Raw genomic sequence first — 18,578 nt, 5'->3', positions numbered from 1 at the left:
ACATCTAGATAAGTTCCTTCGGGGGTCTAGTTTCCAAAATGAGGTCACTTGTGGGGGAGCTCCAATGTTTAGGCACACAGGGGCTCTCCAAATGCGACATGGTGTCCGCTAACGATTGGAGCTAATTTTCCAATCAAAAAGTCAAATGGTGCTCCTTCCCTTCCAGGCCCTGCCGTGCGCCCAAACTTTGGTTTATGACCATATATGAGGTATCGATGTACTCAGGAGAAATTGCCCAACAAATTTTAGGATCCATTTTATCCTGTTGCCCATGTGAAAATGAAAAAACTGAGGCTAAATAAAAAATTTTGTGAAAGAAAAGTACTTTTTTTTTTTTTTTTAGGGATCAATTTGTGAAGCACCTGGGGGTTCAAAGTGCTCACTATGCATCTAGATAAGTTCCTTGGAGGGTCTAGTTTCCAAAATGGGGTCACTTGTGGGGGAGCTCCAATGTTTAGGCGCACAGTGACTCTCCAAACACGACATGGCAACCGCTAAATATTCAAGCATATTTTCCATTCAAAAAGTCAAATGGCGCTCCATGCCTTCTGAGCCATGCCGTGCGCCCAAACAGTGGTTTATGACCACATATGAGGTATCGGTGTACTCAGGAGAAATTGCCCAACAAATTTTAGGATACATTTTATCCTGTTACCCATGTGAAAATGAAAAAACTGATGCTAAAAGAAAATTTTGGTTGGAAAAATTAAAATGTCTATTTTTTCATTCCATGTTGCTTTAGTTCCTGTGAAGCACCTGAAGGGTTAATAATCTTCAATGTAGTTTTGAGTAGCTTGAGGGGTGCAGTTTTTAGAATGGTGTCACTTTTGGGTATTTTCTGCCATATAGACCCCTCAAAGTGACTTCAAATGTGAGGTGGTCCCTAAAAAAAAAATGGTTTTGTAAATTTTGTTGTAAAAATGAGAAATCGCTGGTCAACTTTTAACCCTTATAACTTCCTAACGAAAAAAAATGTTTCCAAAATTGTGCTGATGTAAAGTAGACATGTGGGAAATGTTATTTATTAACTATTTTGTGTCACATAACTTTCTGGCTTAACAGAATAAAAATTAAAAATTTGAAAATTGCAAAATTGTCAAAATTTTCTCCAAATTTCCATTTTTTTCACAAATAAACGCAAAAATTATTGGCCTAAATTTACCACTAACATGAAGCCCAATATGTCACGAAAAAACAATCTCGGAATCGCTAGGATGCGTTGAAGCGTTCCTGAGTTATTACCTCATAAAGGGACATTGGTCAGAATTGCAAAAAATGGCCAGGTCATTAAGGTCAAAATAGGCTGGGTCATGAAGGTGTTAAAGGGGCAGCACGGGCACCATTTCAAAGCACTATCTGTACTTCCTTCAGGAAATACACATCTAGTTTTCATTGCTGTCTTTTAACAAAATTAATTATACAGCCATTCTATCAAGGACTTTCAGAATAAGTACACCAGCCTTATCAGATTTGTGTGTGTCATCTATTAATGTTTGCAGCTTGTTTGCTGTGGTTTTCTGTGTTTGTTTTTTTTTCTTTTTTTAACAAATCTGTATAATTGGCATACATATAAATCCTAATATTACATTGAAAGTAAGCAGCACACAGCAAAGTGAAGCGGTGCTATTTTGGCTCTTTTTGTTACCTCTCTGCTTGCCACGAGTAGATGTTTTTCACCTGACTTGTATCCTATTCCTCCTCTGTAGTATGAGTCATCTCATCTGGTGTATGGATTTCTCTGGTATTTTAGTAATGGCTAACAATCTTTTTTTTAATAATTAGTTTCAGGTTCAATTCGAGAGGAAAGTGGAGTTCGATGGCACGTCTGTACTTACTGTGAAAAGGAGTTTAAGAAGCCCAGTGATTTGGTGCGACACATTCGAATCCACACTCACGAGAAGCCATTTAAGTGTATGCAGTGCTTTAGGGCCTTCGCTGTGAAGAGCACCCTGACTGCTCACATAAAGACCCACACAGGCATTAAGGCTTTTAAATGTGAATTCTGCATGAAGTGCTTTTCTACCTCTGGAAGTTTAAAGGTTCACATCCGCCTACACACTGGTGAGTAGCCAAATTCTTGTATCTAGGTTTATAAAGAATTGTAGATTTCCTTACACACATTCTGATATAAAGGGTTGTTCCCAACAGTAAAAGTTATCACCTAACGAAAAGCTCCAGATTGGTGGGGGTCTGATCTTTGGGATCCCCACTAATGATGACTTTTTTTTTTTTTTTTTAAATCCGTTGTATGGGACCAGACATCTGGGCCATTTCATTTATCTCCACTTTTTAGCAAGGGGAGGAGGAGTCTAACAGGATTCCTTGGGGGTGTATCTTTAGGCTTATCTGGAACACCCCCTTAGTAAAGGTCATAAAAATTACCAGCAAATAAAAAAGCCCATATGTCTGAAACCATATGGCTGATTTAAAAAAAAAAAAAAAGATAAAAGCGGAATACTAGGGGAGAGGCAGAAATTAAAATAATCCAATGAGAAAATTGGCCATTTTTAATCTAGAGAATGGTGTTCTTCAGTTACTTTTACAGGTCATTGATACGCTGACTACTAGTCAGACCAAATTATTCTTTAACCTCTGTGACCAGGGGGCAGATCTTGGACCTTTAATGATTCACTGGTGATCAGAGCCGCAAATGTCACAATATTATAAGCTAGAAATAAAGGGTGCAGATGAGGACTATCACAGCCATGAGCCTGCTACATACAGAATAATGCAGTTGTACTGTACTATGTTTCGCTTGATTTCAGATGGATATGGTGCACTTCTTTGGGTGAGACACACTGTACCAATGTGATATGATGATACTACAGCCAATATTGTCATTGAATGCTTGTTCTCACCTACTTGTATAGATGTGATTATATGAAACCCATTTATGTTAACACTGTGCCTTCATTCATAAAAGTATTTTTGGTTAAATAAAAACTGCGAGGGATACTTTGAAAAATTGTAACATTTTGTGCAATTCAAAGTTGCGCACACATTTTATGACTTGGCTCTTTCACGCTTGTTTCGGGAAGCTCTGCCAAAATGGGCTTAGCTGCGGAGGAGCTAGTATGGGGCATGACTACACCCGCCTGTCAAATTCATCAAGATTGGCTGCGTTTTGTTATGTCAGAAATGTTACTCTGGCCCTGGAATGGAGTAACATACTAAGCGAAGAGCACGGAGGCACTCATGACTAATTAAGATGTTCTGAAATAAAGGGATCCTGTCACTAGGAGTAACGCTGCTAACCTGCAGATATGGGGTTAATCTGCAGATTAACAGTTATGATGCTGTCCGGCACCTGCGCAAAGCCGAATGCAGCGGAGAGAAAATGATCTTTATTCTCCCCACCAGCATTCGGTATTCAGTCATAGGGGCGGGGGCGGTGCCGGTTGAGTCACCGCTCTGAGTATACAGAGCGGCGACTGTAACTGCGCCACTCATTGCATTAGCAGTGTAACTTCCAACGTTTAGAGATCCCTGGTGCTTGCGCATTAGCACTGCTTTGCTTTAGTGCTCCTGGAGGGGAGAACTGAAGAACTTCCGCTGACATATCCAGGCGCTTGCGCACTAACAACTGACGTCTTGTTAGGGGAGATTTGGGGAATCCCCATCACCATATACAAGCGCCTGCGCACTAAGAAATGACGTCTTGTGAGAAGTGACTTAGTGAACTTCCGTTATTATTTTCTGGCGCCTGCGCATTACCAAAGGCAGGACGCCGTCTCATTAAGTCTAAGACTGTCGGACTCCACAAAAAGCTCAGCTGGTAAGAATTATCTATCTTTTCTGTATATATATTAAGGACGATAGCAGACTACTACACTGACCTTGAAAAAGACACATCACTGTGTCGATACGCGTGGGTTTAGGGGTCCCATGTAATTTGGCCGTATGCCTGTATACTCCCGGGAACCAGTTGGCATTATGCTAGGGAAGGGAGGTTTTTCACTCAAACCCCCAGGATCTGGCTTGCTGGTAAAGCGCTGGTAATATGGTGATAAGCTGTTATATTTTGGCATAATATTCTGACTATATTGCTTTGTAATTGCAGCCTTTACCACCAAGGTTTGTTGCATAACACTGGTCATAGAGGTTTAATTATAAATAACATTAGGATATCATGAGTGTGATTGCACTTGCCTGCTAGGTGATGTGAGCAATGATAATTAACAGATATTTGTTATTATTTATAGTTTACTGATTGTACGGCTAATCTTGGGACTCATAGTATTTTACTATTTAATTATATGACCCATTGTCTTTGTTTTGTGATCTGTGTGTGTTTGTTCAGACTTTTTAATTGTTTTTAACATAGTGTTCTTGTCTGCTGTGTTCACTATATTTATAATAATAAAAATTGTTGAATTTTTTGACTATTTTTTGTTGGTGATCCCTACTTTTGTGCATATACTTTTTCTTTAGAGTTCTCATGTATATTTATTTATAGGCACATGGTGATCCCACTCAAATAGATATTTATGGATGGTGCCCGTTTTCCTTGTTTTTTGCTGTAACTGCGCCACTGGCTCTACATTGAGGCCAGCTGTCAGTCAGGGCTGGGGGCACGGTTACAGCGGCCGCTCTGTATGCTCAGTCTGTAAGACTGTATAGTGAACCGGCCACGTCCCTATGACTGAATACCGAATGCTGGTGGGGAGAATAAAGACCTTTTTCTCACCGCTACAGGCGTGCAGGCGCCGGACAGCATCATAACTCTGTTATCCTGCAGATTGACGCCATATGTCAAGTTCCCTTTATGTGACATGTGTCTCCTAAGGAATTTACTGTATCCAACTCCTGCACATCTCAGTGACTCTGCACTAGTGATGAGTGAACATGCTCAGATAACATCTTCTCCAAGCACGCTTGGGTGTTATTCGAGTATCTTGGACGTGCTCGTAGATTATGTTCGAGTCCCTGCGACTGCATGATTCATGGCTCGTGTGTGTTCAGGCTGTCTAACAGCCTCAGATCATGCAGCCGCATGGACTCGAACATAATTTATGAGCAAGCCAAGATGCTCTGATAAGACGTTATCCGAGCACATTCGCTCATCACTACTCTGGACCTATATGTGCAGCTATTTTCTAATATGCATTAAAATGATCTGTATAATCTGGTAAAGTGGCCATGAGACCAAAAAAGATCTAAAATGTTGTACCCTCAACACACTGCTGCCGTCAGCTAAGGCTAATTTCACACTTGCTTTTTTTTGCAGCGCGTTTTTCCCGCAAAAAAGCACGCAGCGTTTTTATGCGTTTGTATGCATTTTTAGTGCGTTTTTACCGCATTTGCGTTTTTTTCCAACATTAGGTGGCCCCTCACACTAACCCAAACCATGACTTTACTAACCCTAACCCTGACCCTAACCCTGACCCTGATCCTAACCCTAACCCTTAACCAAACCATACTAACCCTAACCCTTAACCAAACCATACTAACCCTAACCCTAAACCCTAGCTAACCCTAACCCTAGCCCTAAACCCCCTTAACTAACCCTAACTCTAACCCAAACCCCTAAATTCCATTGTCCAACTAATGGTAAAAAAAAAAACGCATGCGCAAAAAAACGCATACATAAGCATGCCAATGCGCACATATGCGCACCCATAGACTTATAATGGGTGTCTTGCTGTAAAAAAACGCATTGCGTGCGCATGCGTTTTTTTGAGGCAAGTCGGACGCCCAAAAAATGCAACAGGATGCATTTTGTGCGCCCGAGCGCATACCGCAAAAAAACGCATGCACGGAAAAACGCATACAAACGCATGTGTATGCGCACATAAGCGCATCCCATGCAAAGTATAGGGAAAAAAAACGCATGCGTTTTTTAGCACTAAAATACCGCGGAAAAAAAACGCAAGTGTGAAACCAGCCTAACCGCTTTATCTCTGTCAGTGACATCAGATCGCTTTGGATAAGCTTGACTTTCATTAGCGCATACACCTTTTGTAACAAAATTCCAGTAAGCATAAAAAAGATGGATGAATGCATATGATATAGTGATGAAGATGAAAATGACTACTACAAATTGTCGTGGTGCTCTCAAAATCTTGCTCCTGGACACAGAGATCAGGATTGATGGAATTATAATGTCAGTGGTTATAGAGAAAAATACATAATTTGATTTGCCCTAACACTATGCTCTCAGTCTGACAGACGCATGGTATTAAAGTAAAATAGCTCAGATCTCTCAACATACCCTTATGTTAAGGTGTCATGTATAAAACCACGCTGGAGAGGGGACCGTGTGTAATATGAATGGCTGCAATTAGTAGATGTCCGTTTCTTCCACCTTTTTATTGGATGTGGCTCATTTTGCCAGTCTTCATGAGTGATCTGTATGTTTTTAGATTGAATTATTGTCATTATTAAAAAAAAAAAAAAACAACCTTAATTTGGGTCAACTGTAAGTTAAGGGTACAGGCTCCCCTATAGGAGAGGCACAGCTGGAGACTCCATTTTGATCGAAGTTTTGTATGCTATACTGTCCTTTCTTTAGTTTCAACAATCTTTGGTTGAGGAGCACTCCTTTTCTACAAATTGTAATATTCGTCTGTAGAGTTGAGAAAAAAGCTTCACATTGGCCCTGATCCAGCATTCAATCCAGCCCAACGTGGATGCCAGGTTGAGTTACAGTCTTCACGTCTGGGCTTGGCATCCTTGATAACATTGTGCTTCATGAGGACAAGGCACTAGACCACATGCGACTTCATGTCATGCGTTGTTGTGATATTATGACACTGCAGGTCCTACTAAGTGCAAGTGGCGTCAATGGGGCAGAAGTGAAGACTACCCCGTTCCGGGTGCGAAGGAGGACTGGAGTGGATGCTGGACACTGTGAAATGTTTTGCTCAACTCTATTCTTCTGGGACCCTTTGACACAATATAAATCCATTGTGAACTGGAGGCATTTTTAAAGATTTTAGTATGGACTGCAACCAGTGGTGAGGATCAGGCATCACCCTTTTGATTGGTCGGGCCACGGAAAATAAAAAAAACATTGAGAGGCCTGAGTTGAGGGGACAAGAAAGACAAGTTCTTGCACTAAAATGATGCATAACATTGTGTGACACACATGCAGTTCTCAGAGTAAACATAGTTGCCCCCATTTCGGATGGTTACAATTGTAGGATTTTAATCAAAAAGGAACATAAAAATCAATATCTTGCCCAGGCAAACTTTGGCCAGGTGAAAAAGACAATAACGTTGTAGGGCCTAGGTGAAAACAACTGAAATGAAAACATATTTAGACAAAAAATCAGAAAAGGCACCACAACTGGTGATGTGTGACAAATGTACTTGATATTTTGCTTCTCAATAGTCAGTTTGATAGTGTAAAAGGTTCCTTCTCCATTTTAGTAGTAACAATTGTGCTCTTTGCTCTCACCTCAACTTCCCCCCACTGAATCCCCCACCGAAGTAATAACAGCGGAGCCCCCCTTCTATAGTAACCACAGCAGGCCTTCTCCCCAATGATCAGAGCTGCCCCCCCTCACAATCTAGAACCCGCAGATGTATTCGCCCACCTTTCTCTGTAGACGTCACTACAACATAGTTTTCCATTCTGGACATACTGACTAACATCAGAAAATGGACATTTCTGGCCTAAAAAGAACAAACGTTTCTTGTAGTAGCTTGTAAGAGACTGAAAATGACCATTTAAAAGCTGTGACGGATGGTTCTTAAAGAGGACCTTTCACTCGATTATCACTGCTGTACCTCCTCAGCTTGGTGCTGCTCCCCTGATTCTGGAACAGCTGTCCTCATTCTTCTGTGCCCCTCCTTTCCAAAGTTATGCCCCCTTCTCATGGTTATACAAATTTCCTCTACAACCAAGTAGGCGTATACCACGGGGATGTTTGTTTTGTCTCCTTTGACCCTGAAACCACGAGAACGCCGGCAAAGAACGTCTGTGGTATACGCCAGTTGGTTGAAGGGGCATTTGTATAATCATTACTAGGGGCATAGCTTTGGAAAGGAGGGGCACAGAAGAATGATGAGAGATGTTCCAGGATCAGTGGAGCAGCAGTGACAGGTTCTCTTTACAGCTCCTGAACCTTGTGGTGTTTCTTACTACTTTTGTTTTGGCTGATTCATGGTTAATAATGATCACTTATAATTTATGATATACTAATAATAATTACTTACGATTTATTATGATACACCTGTACAAGGTTTCATTTTGATCCCCTTCTGTCCTTCTTTTCTACTAACTTTAGGTGTCAGACCGTTTGCCTGTCCCCATTGCGACAAGAAGTTTCGCACTTCAGGCCACAGGAAAACTCATATTGCTTCGCATTTTAAACAATGTGAATTGAGAAAATTACGACAACAGCGGAAGCCCGGCAAAGTACGCACTGGGAAGACCAGTGTCCCGGTGTCAGAAATCCCGTTACAGGAGCCAATTCTCATCACCGATCTTGGTAACGTGAAGTTTACTTATTAGCAGAATGTGACAAATCACACACTTCCTCGCCTTAATGTTACCGACCATGTCAATGACCATGCGCATATATTAGCAAACGTTGTAAATGTCAAACCTGGTTGTGCACTTTCTGAACTTTGACAGTTCCTAGATTGTTCTGCTGCCTTAGGGCTCGTGTGCACAGCCTTAGTAATCAGATGAGTGCTATCCATCATTTTGACAGGTAGCACTTATACCCATCTTGTTCCACGAGGCGGTGCACATGGCAAATTTTTTTTCCCTCGGGCAATGTCTGTCCAAGGAAAAAAATTGCAGCATGCCTGAGTTTGATCTAATATTCGTATTACAGTCGGTCATGAGTCATCAATGAGTTCATGAGAAACATGGACCTCACTCTAATGACATCTGAGTGCAGTCAGATTTACTCAGCCTTACAGAATGGAGAAGATGGAGACAATTTTTTTCTTTTTGTCTTCTCATCCTAGAGAATTTAATCAATTGTGATCACACTCTGATCAGAGTGTCATTTACATAATCAGCCAGTTGAGAGAATCTACGTCCATCTGCACCTGCCCTAACATAGAAGTATGAAAGCATTTCAAGGTGCCCAAACACCTTCCTAGCCCCTCCCATACACATGTATGCTCTGTTTGGTAGAGGATACATATGTTGTCAATGGGGAGAGGTCAGTATGCTGCTCAGACACTTAAGGCAGCAAAGATTTCTTAGGACAAAAGGATTAAAAGCAAACCCTTCCCTGACATAATTTGTCAAGATTCCCCCATACACATAAGATAGTTGGCTGTGTCTACCAAAACGTTATGCCTTTGCTGTAAAGTATTGGGGCCTTTAGACTTTTTGTAGATTGGGACTCGCAAAACATACTTTGTTACCGCTGTCTGTTGTATATCAGAAATAAGATATGCAGTTATGCCAGGCCTCCAATGACCGATAGGATAAGGACTCTGAAGAAGATGAGGGTTAAAAAAAAGTTAGAGTTGCTAGGTAAAAACCATAAGGAATATTACTGTTAAGAACAATGTGATTAAAAAAACATATAGACTCAGGAGACGAGACTTTAAAGTTTATATTATTTAGTAATAATGGACCAAACCTTATGATCTGAAGCCTTTTATGCTTTTCATAAACAATAATAATAACACCGTATATACTCAAGTATAAGTTGATCCGAGTATACGCCAAGGCACCTAATTTTACAGCAAAAAACTGGGAAAACTTATTGACTAGAGTAAAAGCCTGGTATGCATTGTCCCCTCATCCCTATCTTGGTATGCATGGCTCCTCATCCCTATCCTTGGATGCATGGCTCCTCATCCCTATCCTTGTCTGCATGCCTCCTCATCACTATCCTTGTCTGCATGGCTCTCATCCCTATCCTTGTCTGCATGGCTCCTTATCCCTGTCCTTGTCTGCATGGCTCCTCATCCCTATCCTTGTATGCATGGCTTCTCATCCCTATCCTGGTATGATTGGCCCCCATCCCTATCCTTGTATGCATGGCACCCCATCCCTATCCTTGTATGTATGACTCCTCATCCCTATCCTTGTATGCATGGCTTCTCATCCCTATCCAGGTATGATTGGCCCACATCCCTATCCTTGGATGCATGGCTCCTCATCCCTATCCTGGTATGCATTGTCCCTTCATCCCGATCTTGGTATGCATGACTCCTCAATCCCAATCCTTGTATGCATGGCTCCTCATCCCTATCCTTGTATGCATGGCTTCTCATCCCTATCCTGGTATGATTGGCCCCCATCCCTATCCTTGTATGCATGGCACCCCATCCCTATCCTTGTATGTATAGCGCCCCATCCCTATCCTTGTATGCATGGCTGCACATCCCTATCCTTGTATGCATGGCACCTCATCCCTATACTTGTATGCATGGCTCCTCATCCCTATCCTTGAATGCATGGCTTGATCCCTATCCGTGTCTGCATGGCTCCATCCCTATTCGTGTATGCATGACCCCATCCTTATCCTGGTATACATGGCCTCCATCAAAAAACATAAAAAAAAAAAACCATCCTACTTACCTTGCTGCGCTCCCTCGCAGTGCCAGCAGCTGCTTTATGCTTGTAAGTAGCACATGGCAGGGACGTTATGCGCTGCTTGCAAACATTGCACAGATGCTGGAATACTCACCACTATCCACGCCGGAACTATATGCGTGCGTGGAAGTCAGTGAGTATTAAGTAGCACGCACAGTGTCAGCCGCCGAGCGGTCATGTGTGCCGCTACTTAAGAGAAATTAATATTCACCTCTCTCCATGCCCATTGGCATGGAGAGAGATGAATATTCATTTCTATTAAGTAGCGGGCACATGTGACCACCTGGCAGCTGCAGGAGCCGGCTGCTGCGGCTGACACTGTGCCTGTTATTAAAGAGAAATGAATATTCATTGCCAATGCACTGAATATTCATTTTTCTTTAGCAGCGGGCACAGGAGTTAGCCTTTTTTTTGGACTTGCTCAATAACATCAAGAATAGTTCTTACTAGAACTCTAAACAAGCGATTGTGATGGAGCTCAGGTGCCACGGCCGGTGCCTGCCTGCAGAAGGTCTTTTTTTTTCTTCAGTACATACAGATATTCATTATATAAACTAGGGGGCAGGTCAGTGAGGGATCAGTGACCTGTCAGCAGTCTTCACTATGAATACCGTATATACTCGCGTATAAGTCGAGTTTTTCAGCCCAAAAAAATGGGCTGAAAAAGACCCCCCTCGACTTATACGCGAGTCAAGCAAGTTTTTAAGTCAAACTTACTTTTCGGGAGGTGTTGCGGGGACGCGGTACCTAATCAGAGCACCACATGAAGACCCCCCCCCCGCAGGCCGCCCCAGGGCACGGGCATATCCTTAACTACAAACTGAAAATAAGGATTAAACAACAACCACAAGACAGATTTCATCAGCCAAGGGATCATTTTAATCAGTATAACGGCGTCGACCTGTAGGTTACCATGCACAATCCTGCTGACAGGTTCCCTTTATCACTGACATTTGTGTCTATCTGGATTTCTCTTTCCTAACGCTTTGTAAATGTGGTGTATTAAAATGCAGAAGAGGAGTGGCTAATGATAAATCGTCATCTTATAGAGGAGATCACTGAGAGTTTTATTGGCCAAATGTACTAAACTTTTATATGGAGAAGTGGAGAGATCTTTAAATATACATCACATTAAATATGGATGAAACAGATGGGGCTGTAAACTGTGCCATTATCAGATTTATGTGCCAAATTACATTTTATTTTATACATTAAGAGAAACGTCTGCATCTCTTTTGGCCAGCATAATACTGATAGCTAGAAAGTGTCTTCTAATGGATACTGACAATTTGAGGTTTGCCACTATAATTCCTTAGAAGTCCTACATGCTCTCTGGTGAATATATTTCCCCCCTGTTTAGTTAATGTTGACCTATAGATTTCACATAAGTGTGTTAGGCCGGACTTTGCATTTTTCCACCAGCTCCTTCAGGGCTTCTATCTGAAGATCTGAAAAACAGGGTCCTGAGCAGGAAACCCCCTGACACGTCCATTGATTTTGATGTAGCTGACCAAGTCACTTTGTGGTCTGTGTGACCTAAGTCCACACCTTTGTGTTGGCTTCAAGAAGGCAGACATAACTGAAATAGAGGCCAGATAGAGAATAATGACTGCCTCATTAACATCTGCGGTCCCACTAAGGGTTCCACCCGGATCCCGTTTTTCAGCTTTTCAAACCGAAGCCCCGATTTAGTGATTGACCTGTGGTAAAAACGCAATGTGAACATACCTTTAGTGCCTGTGGGTAATATGACTGTATGTGTCCATGCTGACGAGCTAGTGATAGGAATTAATGCACGCCATGATTACATCAAGAGTTTGGTTGCCAGTCACAAGTGCTAGAATATGTAATACTATGTCCACATCTGTGTCATTTATTATTTTTATTTATTTTTATTTTTTTTATATAGCGCTAACATATTCCGCAGCGCTTTACAATTTGCACACATTTTCATCACTGTCCCCGATGGGGCGCACAATCTAAATTCCCTATCAGTATGTCTTTGGAGTGTGGGAGGAAACCGGAGTGCCCGGAGGAAACCCACGCAAACACGGGGAGAACATACAAACTCCTTGCAGATGTTGTCCTTGTTGGGATTCGAACCCAGGACCCCAGCGCTGCAAGGCTGCAGCGCTAACCACTGAGCCACTGTGTGTCCATATCAGAAACGACAGCGCTATGCCGGGTCTCTCATACATGGGATCCCAACAACGCCCAATGGACTTCTTTGACTGCCAACAAGGTTTGTTAGGGATCTGTTGTGGTCTCAGCCATTTCGGCAGCAAGAGTGGCCCTGCATACTGCAATATTCTAGCTGTCATACGTGGCAGGCCAGAGCCAGACGTGTGTGCCAAGTCTAAGAGAGGAAATGCCTGGGACGTGTGTATATTTTGCAGGTTTCATTTTTTCTGCATAATATCAATTATATATGGCTTGTCATAGCACATTCAATGTGTGACTGATTTGGACTCTCCTATTCGATCTACAAGTTGTAAGATGCTGACTTAAAAATGACCTTGTGACAGTTTTACAACTTTCTCAAAAGTGCATATTAAATCGGCAGAATTTCTGGGCCACCTACTACTGGATGTTTATGTATATTATTGCAGGGCTTGTGCAGATGGTCACACTGGACATTGAGTCAAATTCATTCCCGTGTGGGAAAAATGATCTACTGATACATTTTGTATATATGTGAGATCACATTGGACATTGGTGATTTGTGTGATCCTGAACTCTCACTGATGTACGGCATTTAATGGCCCTACAAATTGTCAGATTTTTTGGGGAAAACATTGGCGATGACTGTAAAATTACTGTGGAAGAGTCGGGGAACCCTTTTCGACAGTGGTCACATTTTTGTGACTCTATTGACCAATAAACATTATACTGTAAGAAATGAGCAATATCTTTTAGGTGTATGTACTGTATCTTTGTACTCTATGTATCTACTGTGTTTTCTTTGTGTCTGTCTTTATCCTTTATTTTTTTTCTCACTCATCTAGGCCTCATCCAGCCCATTTCACGGAACAGTCAGTTTTTCCAGAGTTACTTTATTAATAGCTATACGCATGAAGCCGATCGACCCTACAAATGTTACTACTGTCATCGAGCATATAAGAAGTCCTGTCACCTCAAACAGCATATCCGGTAATAAGAAACGACACTCATCCACATTGTAAAAATATTCATTAAGGCTCCTTGTTGTAATATAGCAGAAGTACGCTGCGATCACTATGGTTTGTGCATATGTACATCAGTATACCGTTTAACCAACTGTATGAAAAAATCAATGCAACTATAAGGGTTTTTTTTATTGGTGGAGCGAGAGAATAAACATTTTGCATAGCTATATTTATAAAATGTGTAGCTAAACAGGCCAGAAATGATAGAAAAGCAAACAAAATGAAAGCTATTTTATTGTAATAAATTATATGCTATAATCCCAAAATAATAAGTAGTTTAACCCCTTAGCAAGCAGGCACTTTTGTTTCATTTTCTCCATTTTGTGATATTTTTAAAAAAATTGGGCATTTTTTTTTCTATGTGTAACACACTTACCTAATTTGAAGGAGTTTTCTCCTTTCAGAAGTTCTTCTGAACCAAATATTCTCTAAAAGGGTGAAAGCCCTTATAATTATAACCATAACAAGCTTTGCTATTCTCAGTTCCTGGGTCCAGTTGTGAGCTTCCAACAATTCTCTCCGCACATTGATGGATCGACAGCCAATCAATGAGCTCAGCGCCTCTGAAGGGGGTATTCCGCCTACATTGGCAGAACCGCTTAGTTCACCGATTGACTGCTGCACAGTGACGTCAGCATCGTACCAATGCCAAACACTTTGAGCAGCGTCAGAGACTTACTAGTGGGTACCGGAAAGGGGAGCTCAACACGGTTTGCTATTTTTTTTTTTTTTTTTTAACAAACTGCAGCTGAGGCAGAACATTATTAGAAAGGGTACAACTTCTTTAAAAGATAGGCCATTTTCTGATGATGACTGTTCGGTGAGAGTGCCAGCTAGTGTATGAATACATAGTCACTTCCCAAAAAAAGCAAAACGATATACACTCATAAAGAGCACACATCCAATAACTTTGTACTTTATTCACATGTAAATTTACAGAAATATAGAAACAATTAAAACTATCCGTAGACACGAGAGTCAAGGTTCCAGCCCTAAATGAGGCCAGAAACCACCCTACACGGCTTTCAAATTACATATAGGCTCTCAATGCCATGTAAATCCATTCTAAGTAGACACAACTTGTTCTACAATACTGTGTTAAACAAGAAAATTGTAGAGAACATGTCCTGAGCCATCTTGTCGGTGCCCCTAACCCACGCGTTTTGCCATACTCAGATGACTTTCTCAGGGGTCCTTAGCGAACAGACAAAATTAACCATGACCTTACCAACAAAAATATTCTGCTTACTATTGCAGACTTTTCTGAAGACCTTCTTCCTCTTCACGTCAACTAGATGAATAGTCAGAATTGCAAAATAGTACTGAGCTTGTAAAGATCTCTGTTGCAATGGTTATCCTATTTCACAATCTCATATTGTTCAGCTCTCCGTATGCTGTGTAAGGCCATAATTGATGGTATTGCTCCAGCAGCCAGAAACTAGAACAAATGATAAATGGCAAAGCCTCTTTTCATCTGTCTGACCTGTTGTCTCCAGCTGTTCATACATGAGTAAGCCAATAGCAGTAAAAATGGAAGTGGTGTAGTGTGCCCTATATACAGGGAAATAATAGAACCTAATATACTTTTCATGTACACTTGGAATAGGATTATATCTGTTTAACATGAGGAGGGAGTGCATGTCCTTAATTGAAAAAGAAGCTGCTAGCTGAAGCATGATAGAAGCCATAGACACCTGTCTTATGGAAGACTACTCAATGGCCAAGATCCATGAAGATTGCCATCAGTCATGATTAGAGGGTGTGTTGGAGTGAGATGTGCCTGATCCATTAGGTTGCTCCCCTAAACCAATCAGGCATGTCTGGGAAGTGTAAAAACGAACGCAAGGGCCATGCACATACAGTGAAGTGAACAAGTCGGTAAGACAGTGTTCACACCACCAAAAAACTGTAACACAGAGAAACACAGTACAACAAACATGTAAAAATACTCTGCTGTAAAAAAATTTTTTTAACAATGAACTGCAAGTGCTAGTAAAAAGATGATAACAAAACAGGGTATTTAGTTGATACGTTTTTTTGCAAAAAATGTATGCTAAGCCGCTCCACCAACACCAATGTATACCCATCAGAGCAGTCAGGAGTATTTTTTCACATTTGTTGTACTATGTTTCTCTGTGTCCCATGTCTGGGAAGTGGCATCCACCTCCCCACTAATCTTTAGGCACCGGAGTAAGATTTCTAGCATAAGATACACCCCAGCTTTTGAAGAATTAGATGAGCCGTGATGTAACGCCTTCATCCCACCCACGCTTCACCCATTTTGGTAAAACTGGCATGTACCACGTGTTTCACGAAAAGTTTGCAACTAAGAAAAGCATTTTACACCAGATTTCTGGGGAAAAAAAAAACATTTTAATGAATCTGGGTTAGGCCGGTTTCACATTAGCGCATTTTCAGCGCGCGCACGGCCGGGGGTAGCTCCGCCCCCGAGCCGGCTCTCTGCCCGGCGTGCCCGCCCCTTCCTTGTAGCGCCGCCTCCTAGCGGACAGCGGCGCCTGCGATCGGCGCACCCTATCTTTAGCATAGGGTGCGCCGATCGTGCGCAGGCCGTGCGCTAGTTGCGCTTTGACCTGCGCTGCGCACTTTTGACGGTGCGCCGTGCGCGCCAAAATCCGAAAAGTTTGATTTTGGCGCGCACGGCGCACCGTCAAAAGTGCGCAGCGCAGGTCAAAGCGCAACTAGCGCACGGCCTGCGCACGATCGGCGCACCCTATGCTAAAGATAGGGTGCGCCGATCGCAGGCGCCGCTGTCCGCTAGGAGGCGGCGCTACAAGGAAGGGGCGGGCACGCCGGGCAGAGAGCCGGATCGGGGGCGGAGCTACCCCCGTCCGTGCGCGCGCTGAAAATGCGCTAATGTGAAACCGGCCTTATTGTATTTATTCAGTGCCTAATAATAAAATTCCTTTTTTTTGTATTCTTTAAGATGCAATTCTTTTATATGTTTAGGTCTCTGCTTAGTAATCAACTAATTCCCATTCATATGAATTTCTGCCATGTAACACTACATTTCCTGCAGCAGCCACGCTACTAAAAATGCCTGTCTAATCAAAATCAACAGATCACACCCGCGACTTAAAAAAAAAAAATAATAATTTTCTGTTCAGCAACAGTGATGGAAGTGACATATATGTGTGATTAAATACTGTATAACAAGAAAATCGCAAATTCTTTTTACTTTTTGTCTTAGGTCTCATACTGGTGAGAAGCCCTTTAAATGTTCTCAGTGTGGAAGAGGCTTTGCATCATCTGGCGTTTTAAAAGCTCATGTCAGAACTCACACAGGATTAAGATCTCATAAGTGTCCTATATGCAATAGCGCATTTACAACTGGGGGCAGCCTGCGGCGACACATGGGCATCCATAATGACCTACGACCATATATGTGCCCATATTGTCAGAAAACCTTTAAAACCTCTCTGAATTGCAAAAAGCACATGAAAACTCACAGGTAACGATCAGCCAAGTGAATTCTTTGTTTCTATTCTAATTTTAAAGAAGCAACTCCTCCCGTCAACGGTTTTATTCTCTCAATATATTGCAGCCATCATATTATGTGACACAGTGTACTTACAATTGCTCATTTTGCCTTTCTACCCAGCTAATTCTTCTCTTTTCTCTGCACTATGTAGAAACAGGAACACTTTTTCTGCATGAGTCATCCCCCTGTTCAATCCTGACCCAACTACTCCATTTTCCCCTCTGCCAAGGACTTTTTCAGGGATGACTCATGCAGGGAAAAGACACTTTCTGTTTCTACATAGAGCTTAGAAGAATTCAGCTAGTCAAAGTGACATCAACACTGCAGACAATCAGAGACACCAGGTGCAGCTGCAGAGACTCTGTCCTGGACCCGAGGAGGGAGCGTAAAGCAGTTTTTGTTTAGGAAACCTTCTGCAGTCAGGGAATTGTGGTTTTCTGAAACCAGTAAACTCGACTAATGCTACTATTTCAATGCCTTGATAAAAATATTCCTGCTCCATGAAATTTTCCACATTTTTTCATGTTACACCCACAAAATTTAAATATATTTTATTGGGATTTTATGTGATATACCAACACAAAGTACTAGTAGTATTTGTGAAGTATAAAGGAAACTATGCATGATTTTCTAATTATTTTAAAAACATACAGTGGGTACATAAAGTATTCAGACCCCTTTAAATTTTTCACTCTTTGCTTCATTGCAGTCATTTGGTAAATTCAAAAAAGTTCATTTTTTTCTCATTAATGTACACTCTGCACCCCATCTTGACTGAAAAAAAACAGAAATGTAGACATTTTTTCAAATTTATTAAAAAAGAAAAACTGAAATATCACATGGTCATAAGTATTCAGACCCTTTGCTCAGACACTCAAATGAATGATGGAGCTGTATAGTGGCTTGTTTTTTGCTGGACAAGATGACGTTTTCAGCGGTACCATGTTTATTTATATCCGTTTTTTTTATTACGTTTTATTACACTTTTTGTTCTGCAGTTTGATAAAGCTCTGTTTTTTGCCTTGTTTATTTTTTATAGTGTTCACTAAAGGGGTTAACTAGCGGGACAGTTTTAAAGGTCGAGTCGTTCTGGATGCGGCGGTACCCAATAAGTTTACCTTTTGTTGTTTAGATTTTTTTTTTTAATTGAAATATTTATTTAGAGATATAATATCTTTTGATTTTTTTTTTTTTTAAATTATTTTTATAATTATTGAAATTTTTTTTTTTTTTAACTTTTTTACTTTGTCCCTCTATCGGACAATCATTTTTTGCAGGCTGAATTCTCTGCACTGATAGTGCACTGATAGCGAAACTTGCTTATCATGCACTGGGCATGATCAGTAAGTTTCCTAGGTCAACGTGGGGTCACCATGGCAAC

General features: G+C 41.4%; 1 protein-coding gene across 3 annotated transcripts in view; it reads left to right on the top strand.

Moving 5' to 3' along the window:
* Positions 1–18,578, top strand: part of ZNF236 (zinc finger protein 236) — a 235,408-nt gene that overhangs the window by 73,669 nt on the left and 143,161 nt on the right. For all 3 annotated transcript variants that reach the window (XM_073566497.1, XM_073566490.1, XM_073566480.1), the window contains exons 11-14: positions 1,783–2,061; positions 8,232–8,435; positions 13,519–13,663; positions 16,907–17,167. In XM_073566497.1, coding sequence (XP_073422598.1) covers positions 1,783–2,061; positions 8,232–8,435; positions 13,519–13,663; positions 16,907–17,167 — 889 coding nt within the window. The remainder of the gene's footprint in view (positions 1–1,782; positions 2,062–8,231; positions 8,436–13,518; positions 13,664–16,906; positions 17,168–18,578) is intronic.

Source organism: Dendrobates tinctorius, unplaced genomic scaffold (assembly GCF_039654945.1).
Source record: "Dendrobates tinctorius isolate UK_male_01 unplaced genomic scaffold, ASM3965494v1 ptg000004l, whole genome shotgun sequence".
Lineage (NCBI taxonomy): Eukaryota > Metazoa > Chordata > Amphibia > Anura > Dendrobatidae > Dendrobates > Dendrobates tinctorius.
This window is presented reverse-complemented; position numbering and strand designations above follow the sequence as displayed.